The 10,058-nt window shown below is 40.2% G+C and overlaps 1 protein-coding gene across 1 annotated transcript in view; it reads right to left on the bottom strand.

Annotated features, from left to right (window-relative positions):
* ccdc22 (CCC complex scaffolding subunit CCDC22) overlaps positions 1–8,616 on the bottom strand; it is a 17,625-nt gene extending 9,009 nt beyond the window's left edge. The window contains exons 1-7 of the mRNA XM_005745904.1: positions 8,153–8,616; positions 7,739–7,916; positions 4,891–5,023; positions 2,225–2,331; positions 1,857–1,941; positions 1,495–1,664; positions 893–1,108 (exon numbers count right to left, since the gene is read on the bottom strand). Of these exons, the coding sequence (XP_005745961.1) occupies positions 893–1,108; positions 1,495–1,664; positions 1,857–1,941; positions 2,225–2,331; positions 4,891–5,023; positions 7,739–7,916; positions 8,153–8,202 (939 nt within the window). The 5' untranslated portion in view covers positions 8,203–8,616. The remainder of the gene's footprint in view (positions 1–892; positions 1,109–1,494; positions 1,665–1,856; positions 1,942–2,224; positions 2,332–4,890; positions 5,024–7,738; positions 7,917–8,152) is intronic.
* Between the last annotated feature and the right edge of the window lie 1,442 nt (positions 8,617–10,058).

The following is a 10,058-nucleotide window of genomic DNA, read 5'->3' as shown; positions in this document are numbered from 1 at the left end:
ACACACACACACACACACACACGCTTTAAGGGGGAAGTAGGTTACACCCTGGACAGGTTGCCCATGCTAACACAGAGACAAACAACTACTGACAGCTATGGGCAATTTAAAATCTCCAGTTAATTAACAACTAATAATTAACAAAAACATGTAGTTGGTGCATGTCTTTAGAAAAAACTAGGGTACCTGGAGGCACGGGGAGAACATGTAAACTCTACAGAGCAAAGGCCAAGTCTATTTGTTGTAACAATGCGTACTTTCACAGAACAAACTTTGCATTAAAATTTCCTGTTTGAATCTGTAAACATACGGAGTCACAGACAGGATCCATCAGGAAGTTGCTCAACTCAGGAGCTATTAGAACTACAGTGAAAATCTTTCTTGTTATAAGAAACAAAAGCAATTCTAAAGAGTTTTCAGGCACTTAGTTTGCAGCATTACTGAAATAAAACTTCATTTCGATTTACTGAGCCCAAAGTAATGACGTGTAAAGGTAAGTTTATTGTTATCTGTATCTAATTTAGTAGTGGAAAGCGAGGCTGTGTGGTAGAAGTAAACCACACAATCATTCAACTTTTAAGTTTCTTTTTTCAGTGAAATTTCTTACACAGGCTGAAGGATGTGATGTAGGCTTTGTGAGACCTGAGAGATACATTCAGGACCAAACTTACAGATTCAAAGACAGGATGTGTTAAATGCCCCACAAAAAAAGAATTCAAACTGTCAAGCAGGTTGTTTTAGGTTTGCTGAGGTGGTCAAACTTCAATCAGAATGCATTCATTTGTTGGACAAAGTGTAAATTAGGCTGAAAAAAATGTTTTCACTGGTTAAGAGTTTTGTGAGGATCAAACTGTATGTATGCAGTTGTTTTAAACAATGCTGAGGTCTCTACCTGTGTGAAGTTGAACTTCTGTGTGTGGGTGAAGTGTGTGCCCTTGGTCAGGATGTGGTCGGGTTGAACGGAGCCTTTGAAGGCCTGCAGGAGCTCACACAGGTCAGAGGTGGAGCGAGAAACACCAAAGGCACTATGAGAAGAGGGCAGGGCAGCAGAACGCAGTTGGTCCTCGATCCGTTTATGCAACCGGGTGAATTTCCGTAAGCAATATTCCTGTTACACAACATCCAATAAACATGTTCATACAGAGGTGTACAAGGAGTTAACACTTTCAAATTTGGTGCATTTAGACAGAGCATACTCAACAGGGTATAGTTAACACTATATCGACTCGTGTGATTCAAAAGATTAGAAATCTGTGAAAAACCTTCATAGTTTCATTCAAAAAGACATTACTTACTGACTTACTACAAGCCAATAATGAAACAAAAAGGGCATGAATATTTTTAAATGTTGATACAATATATCCAAGTTAACTTTTTTGATTTAAATTACAAAATAATGAACTTTTGGACATTTTTTTGTACTGGCATTAGTAACATTAGGTTAATAGGAAGCAAATAACTCTAAGATTCAAATAGGACTGTGTGAATATTTGCCTGTGGAGTAAAGCGGGACAACAGTCCCTGATTGTTCCACTCGTTGTCCCACTCCTGAGCAGCACTTATTTCAGCTGTGTGCTGCTCCAGTATGGACGCCACCACAGAAGCTTGACTGGAAATCTGGGCGGTGACAGGGGAGAGAACGTCCCGCTGGTAGTCCTTCACTTCTGCAAACACAGCACACCTTACATTTCACTCACACTTTCTCTTTTGTAAAAACTTTTCAGTGATTTCACTGCAAGTGTGATGGCAAACTGAACATTTTCATTATTCATAATTAGTAGGAAAAAACACACTGTGTGTGTGTGTGTGTGTGTGTGTGTGTGTGTGTGTGTGTGTGTGTACAGTAAGAGGACTACCTTTTGTGTGCCTCTTGCTTGAGCTTTTAGTGCAGTTTGTTAGGCTGAGGGGCTGGACGTGGAAGCTGTGCATGACTCCTTGTCTCTATACATGTGAAAATAGAAGTAAAACATTTTATAAACAAAACTGATCTTTACCTGGCTGTCTGTTAACTCAGGAAACATAGCTATGTTTAGCTCCACTTTATTATTATTTATAAGAATATTATAAATTATTTCATAGTTTATACGTTGTACTGATGCCATGAAGACACAAAAAATGTAATTCAAAAGTCTCACTCACTGCCAGTCATAATTATACACATACATTCAAAAACAAAATTAAAACTATAGCATATAACAACGAGCAGAATGGGGCATTAGTTAACCTGTGTTTCACAGTTTAGTGGTAGTCTGCATTTTGGAGGCAGCCAAGGTACAGCAAGATGGGCTTTGATCGCAGCAGCTATGGTTCTCTCCAGTACCACTGATTTCCCTAAAGGAAGACAAAAACCAAAGCTTTGGGTGACTTAAATGCATCGTCCTTGATGAAAAGTGCCCCGGTCATGTCCACATCATGATCACATCACTTTTTTTAAACAATCCACAGCAGAAAAATGTGTCGTCTTCTACAGCTGTGGTTCCCAAAGTGTGAGCCAGGGCCCTTGTTGGGCCACAAAGTTACTACAGGTGGGTCGCAGAAATTCACTTTAAAATTACTCACTAGTACGTACAGTTATGTATCTATACAAACTAACTGGCATAAAAAAGTGAAATAAAACTGGTAATAGGAGGTAGGTAGTTTATGATTTTACTCGTGTTGAATTTTGCCCCGATCCACCTGCCAATCTCCCCTCTCTTCTCACATGAACAAGACAAGTTTACAAGATTAAACACAGTTCTCCACTTAACCTGTCCCCATCCAAGAGTGGGAGGGGCACCCTTTAGGGGCACCCTAAGAGTGTTATTTTAGGTTCTAATTCTCATTACTGCCACTTCCCACTCGACTACGGACCACTCCAGTACGAGCTGGAGGGGACCACCTGATGAAGCCAGCACTTCCACATTATCTGCAAAAAGCAGAGATTCTGAGTGGAAGTCTTCTCCCACTTGGTTACGCCTAAAAATTCTGTCCATAAAATTTATTATAAACAAATCCCTGGCAGAGTGCAACACCCACTGAGAACAACTCCAACTTATGGCTGACAATGCAGACCAAGCTCTGTACCAGGACCAAATGGTCTGTAACAACATGCCAAATACCCCTCAGAGGGTATCTCAGGGGGATTTGGTCCCAGGTTCACAAAACAGGTAGACTGGTTAGATAAACTCTAAAACACATCCTCGAATATCGTCAAGACAATAAATAGCTGGTCTAGCACTCCAGGACCAGAATGTTCCTTCTAGATCTGGAGTTCAACTGACTGGACAAACTTCCACTCTCACTCCAGGACTCAGCTGCCACCAGTTACCCACAGTTGGCACCTTGGCTCACTCAATAATTAGCCGTCAGACATTATACAGACCACAGATCCACCTGCAAGTGTTGTTGCTGGTTATCTTTCCTGCTCCTGGTCCTGCTTTAATTTTGTGTGTGTTAAACCAAGTAGAGATATTATCTTTGACACTGAAGCCCGAGGTCTGTCCTGAGTAAAGGGGGCGTGTCCAAATAAAGCCCGTGTCAAGGCCCGAATCATTCTTCAGAATATTATATGATCAAAGATAAACAAGGTCTTGATTCTCTGAAATGACATGACTGCCTTGTTAAGTGATACAAGCTTTTGAAAAGACGCTGACATTGTTTTTTTTGTGTGAACTGGACCTGAGGTTATTCTGAGGATTATTATGAGCTTGCAAGGAGATCGTAAGCACACTATAAATCCACCGAAAAAGATCAGCAGTCAGGGAGCATTTGGACATGATATCTCCAATAACAACTTAAATCAATCTCAGAGAGGATGGTTAGAGGTGTAATATAAAAAATGTAACAGTATACAGGAACAGATGTTTCAGCTTTGTCCAGCCACTAGCAGGATTTCTGGATGTCAGCCACTTCTCCCTGCCGCTTGTCGTGCAGGGACCTGTCCTTCCATCATGGCTCCTCTTCTCTCTCTGGTGTCTGCTACCTGAGGTATTCACTAAGCACAAGGTCATTTGTGACCTTTCTGAACCTTTAATGAATACGTTATTGTCCCATCACATAGATCTGCAAACGCCTATTAAACCAGATATGTACGGTGGCCCCTGGAGACAAAGCACGTACAAACTCCAAAACACATGCAAATTCCAAAAAACAACGGAAGTGCTCCAGGACGCTAGGGGCAGTGTTGAGCTTTTGTTACCTAGTAACATGTCTGTGAAGGTTCTCAGTCATCCAGGTCATCGTAGTCAAAGTTACCTAGTAACAACCTACTACACAAGCCAGGAAGTACCAATGACCGGATTTGGGGTCTGCAGCCTTGAAGGCCGCATTTTAAGGTCACACATGTGTCCACTGTACCATCTGGGAACTCTTCTTGATTCGTAATAACACAAACACTAAATCCTCCTTCTTTTGTGCTGTTTTGTAGCAGTGTATACACCCGAGACTGTCACCTGTCTGTCTGTCCTGCACTCTCTCTCTCTTTTTCTTTCTCTCTGATTGTGGAATAAAAGTATGAACATGTGTTTATAAGTTACACTGTGTTACAAGTGCCAAGACCTTATTCTATCAGTTCTCTTTTTAGCCATTTGATCAGGGCCTCGTGCTTTTCAGGCAGTTAACACAACAACAGCCTTTGTCTGTCCATCAGGTTGCCTCGGTCAGTGGGTTGTTTTAATGTCTGCTGAATGTCAGAGACATTTTCTACTCGAGTGTCTCAAAAAGATTTGCACTGACAGAAAAAAAATTCACAAAATAAGACCTTTGAATTTACCTGTAGCTGTATCTCATAATACTCTAATTACATCTAACATTAGAGGCTAAAGTAAAACAACAATTACTAGACAATATAGTCTATATCTCCAATATTATATGAAACTATGTGTATGCCAGAGATAAACTGTGTCAGTGCACCTGTCGGCTGGTCTGAAGTCTCAGCACTTTCTCTGGGCAGCTTCTCCACCAGAAACATGAGCAGGGAGCGGATCTCTGGTTCACTGCTGTACAGAAAAGTCTGGTATCCTAGCTCTCCTTTGTATCCAATGTCCTGAAAAATAAGAATTTACTTTGAGACAACAGAAAGCTAATTTTGTACTTTTCTAATAATACGCAATTTTGCTCTTATATCTTCGGTGAACATTATTTGCTTCATCACTCACTGAATTTCTCAGTTGTCATTAACAATTTAGAAATTTCACCTGATGAGAAAGATAAGCCAAAACTCCAGTACAGGCTATAACTTGTTAAGCTGTGCAATAAATCATATGAAGCCTATATTAAATTTAAAATAGTACAAAGACAATACTGGCAGCAGCCAGCAGTACCCCTCAGCCTCCGAGTAGATTCACCTGTGGTATACTTTTAAAATCTTATGTCACCTCATACTCAAGTTATCGCACTCACAAGATTTTCAGAAACTTTAACCTCTGACCTTGTCCTTGAGGTCGAGGTCACTCAAATTCAAATTCATCTGAGATTTTTAGTAGATACACTGATGTTATCAATTTCAACTCAGACGGCACCTGATTCTCAAGTTATTGCATTGACAAACTTGGATAACCACGTCGTTCATCTGCCCAACAGGGTCACGACAATACCCATAAACATCAGTGTTTTACAGCTGAGGTGAAAAACATCTTCTTTCATCTTTTATTTGGTAAATATTTACACCGCATGTCCTTCCTGATGGAACACTTCCAAGGATTCACGTCTTCATTCATAATGTGTTAACTACCACAGGAGACACTGAGGTACAAGCAACAAGGGAATTAAATTTGTGTAACACTCAGCCAAAAATAAATAATGCACTCATGACTGGGTGTAAAAAGAGGATCCCAGGAAGGTAGAATCTTTCAAAAGTAAAGACAGAACAGGTTCATCACTCAGAAAGAAATAATTTCACAATTTAAGAAAAATATTTATTGATACAAATTTTAGTAATGAGAAGAATGAAAAATAGAAATATCTGTATACAACAGACAATGCTGACAAAACCAAACTCAGTGGGTTCAAGTGAGAAAAGATCATGTAACTTGGAAACTGTAAAATTAATCATTTATTTTATTAAGGATCCATTCATGAAAGGAAGGTCAAATTCAACCATGCAAGAAAAACCCCGAAAAGATCCACACAGTAACTAATTCTAATTCTTCAAGGACAATCCTTTATGAAAGGGGGAGAGAAAGCTCCATCCCACTGCAAAGGATCATCTGACCATTCATAAAAACATCAACAAAATAAGCATTTTCATTGTTATTCCTTTTTCATTTCCTGTCATAACTGCCTGATATATTTATATATATAAAAAAAAAAAAACAGCCTGTTAAACTCACAGCTGAACATCATACAGCTGGATTATGGAGTCGTTGCTCCATAAAGAGCACAGACCGCCGTATAAGCTCTATAATAATGATCAATATTAACTAAGTGTGCTCAAGCATTATCAGTGTTCATCAGTACTGTCCATTGAAGTACTGCAGTCCTTAGGATTCATTCTATATCCTATGAGGCAAAGTGGGCCAAAATTTGCAAGGTGATCTACAAACAATGTGCTGTAGTTTACATACAAAGATGCAGGCAGTTCACTTCAGTAAAAACCAACATTCTCCCAGGAGCAGCGTGAAAAATCTAGAGGGAGTGTGAGGGAGCCGCTGCAGGCCTGCTAACCAAAATAATTCAGTGTAAGCTCAGACTTCACACAAATATTTTTCTCTGAAAACAGTGCGTCAGCTCAGATAAAGGAAAATCAATATGCTTCTGATAGAAATCAATATGCTTCTGATAGAAATCATCCCACACTGAGCACAGGGTTCAGAGGATTAGGATTCAGGTGTGGTGCAAGATTTATCTAAAGGAGGAGATTTTCCCTACAAACCTGAGATCTATGTGGAACAGCTGGATTGTACAATATAAAGAAGAACCCAAAACTGTATTTACCGTCAGATCACTTATTGTGCCACATTTTGTTGTTACAGATTCAGCAGAGAGAAGCCGCTCAGTGTGTGCACAGTGCCAAGAAAAAGCTCATTTCAGTTCATTTCTGCAGTGTTTCATGAAAACTGCGGCATTAAATTGCAGTAAGTGGGGCTCACCTCACCTCTCAGCATGAGAAATGAGCGAAGAGTTTTAGGACAGAGCCAACGTTATGGCACTGCGCTCACAGCTTAGAGCTGATCACATTCTTGTTCTGATAACATCTCCCATCCTAAAAATAAACTAGCTCTGTAATTGGAGCCAGACTGGACACACTGGGGGAAGTGGTGGAAAGATGCACACTAACGATGTTAGAAGTCATCTTGAATAACTTTGATCAATCCCTTACTCACAGCATCTTTACAGAACAAAAAAAAACATCACTACTAGAAGATGACTCTTTCTCTCTTGTAAAACAAAGAGACAGAAAATCATTGGGACCCAGAGCTATCACACTTTTTAATTCTCATACAAACAGCAGATAAGCTATGGCATTAAAACCATCAGGGTCTATCACTGCGTTTTATTTACATTGAACTGTTTTGGAAAAAACTAGGTTGTCAGCTTTTTTCACATTCTTCTTTCCATGGTGAAAAGAGAAACAACGTGTAGGTGGGGTTCCTAATTGTACTTTCTCTACCAGTTAATGATTCCTGTTGCGAAGAACTAGTTGTGCACAAACTCTTTAAGCAGACAACTGCTTACAGTGTTTGTGTCTGAACACTGCCAATTGTCTGACTGGATTCAGCCAGTGATAACAGGGGACAACAGTTCCATTCAGATATCTTACCTGACAGGCCTGTGCCAGGCTCATGCCCACTCTGAAGCGGGCAGACATGCCCGGAGGGAGGGAGGTGGCCAGCGTGCTGCTCAGACCAGGATCGATCACCCGAATACATCTGACCACCGCCTCTACTATCAGCTCACTACTGAACTGTTTCACGCTATTAATTTCTTCAGGCACTTCCCTGCGGGACACGAAGATAAAAAAAAATAACTCTTAGCTGCTACAAAGCTGGTCGTATCCACACAAGCTTCAAATAACCCACATACAGCATGATCATATGACTGTGGCTGGTTCAACACAGGACTGAGCGGAAAACTTCCCATTAGCCTGTAAACATGTCAGCTCGGTAACTTATGCTTACTTTTAAGATCACAGTGCACTGCTTGGCATTTATGAAACCCTGTTGTTGATACTTACGTCCCAACCTGTTTTAGGGCGTGAATCAGAATTTTATCAACTTCCTCCATGGCCGGAGCTTCTCTGAAAGAAGCTAAACTAGCTAACCAACTGGATAACAGCAAAGCATCCGGTGACAGTGAGGCGAAATATGAGCATCGACTTCGCTGGTACTGGTTAAAGCTAAAGTATTAGCATCATTTCCATGCATAAAACACAGTTAAGGTACATTCCATCTTCTGCTAGCTTGGAAATAGAGACCAGTTACTTAGCACGACTGCCACTCCTTATATCGGCAAAACGCATTGTAATTATCCGCTGCGTTGGAGACCATTCGCTACAAAACAGCTTCTTTTGTAATTAGTTTTCTTCATTCCCTGCAAACTGAACCTGACCGAGGATTTCTCTATCAAACTAAATAAATCTGACACTTCTGTGTCTCCTACAGTGTGGAAACGAAGTAGCAAGCCAATCGAATAATGTGTGAACGCGGTGTTTCTGGGAGGTTGAGTTTTATTCTAGACTTACTGTCAGCGAGAATGAATGAGAAATGAAAACTCGCCAAAATACAGTTCCCAGAATGCACCATAAAGACAGTCTCATGACTATGATAACGTTTTTTTTTCTTCAACTTTATTTAAAATATATATATCATACATAGCCGTGTCCCAATTCAGGGGCTGCAGCCTTCAAAGGGCGCATTCAAAAGCCTCGATGTGTAGCCTCCTTTTTCCTTCGTGGCCCAAAACATCCCAAGATTCACAGCGCGGCGGTGGTGGAATATTTTCTAAATAATGGCGCACGGCTCAAGAGTAAATTTCTAAAATTGATTACTGGGTTTTATCTAGTGAATGGCAAAGCGAGGCTTTGTGACACTCTGAAACAAAGCAGTTGTGTCGAAACTTTATTGAGGCTTCGAAACCCAACCCCATCCCCGCAGACATGCCCTGCACAATTTCAAGCAAAGCTACTTATTATATCAGACTGTCAGTAATTGTGATCAGCAGATGTTTTCATACAAACAAGGGGGGGAAAATAATGAGACTGTTAAAGACAGATCTGTGACTATAGTGATCGATGTGCTTCAGCAAATTTCTCCATCTGTTAATATTCCTGCTGCTCACAATAAATCAATTTATATAGTAAAACAAACAGAGAAAAGTCTGCATGTTCACTGTAACGACCACACTGATTTACAGCTGTTTTTGGGCTCAGACGGCTTTGTTTGTGCTCACAGCCCTGAAACTTTGAATGTGTTTGTTTGACTTTTAGGTTTTCTGGAAGTTCATGTCATCAGGTTGGTTTTACACACTGTCAAGCAAAGTGAGAAGCTGGCATAGCGTTAGCTTTGATTTTAATTAACTTAAAAATATACATTTAAATGAAAAGACTACGTGTTTTCCTTCTTTATAAAAAAAAAAGTTAACATTTTCATGGGATAATTCTGACCAATCGTAACAGTCCATTTCACGCACATCTTCATCCTCTGCTGAGCAGCCTCTGAACTATGCAGAAACTTTCCTGAACTTTATCTTGTGACACTGGCGTGATGTTTTACTGGGAGTCTGGAGTTTTGGTCATAGTGAACCTGCATAAGAAAAAGAACCCCACACATCTGTCATGGAAATTGTTAAGAAATAGATCGCCTGTAATTAATGAATTAGTTTTATTGGCGTCTCTTTTTATAGTATAAACATATTCTGGCGGCGCATGTGTAAGTAACGGATTGTAGTGAGGATGAAGTCACTTAATGCTGCAAATGACATTTTCTGTTGAAAGCAGACAAAACTTAATGTTCTCCTTAAAGCAGGCGTATTGTTGTTATTGAGATCTTTTAATGATTTTACAGCCCAGTGTGCCGCTCGCTCTCTCTCTCTCTCTCTCTCTCTGCTGATAGGAGTGAATGGAGCTCACCCACCAGTCTCTC

The sequence above is a fragment of the Pundamilia nyererei genome, unplaced genomic scaffold, assembly GCF_000239375.1.
Source record: "Pundamilia nyererei isolate P.nyererei 1_Seehausen unplaced genomic scaffold, PunNye1.0 scaffold00169, whole genome shotgun sequence".
Taxonomy (NCBI): Eukaryota; Metazoa; Chordata; class Actinopteri; order Cichliformes; family Cichlidae; genus Pundamilia; species Pundamilia nyererei.
The sequence above is the reverse complement of the archived record's forward strand: the minus strand, read 5'-3'. Positions and strand labels throughout refer to the sequence as shown.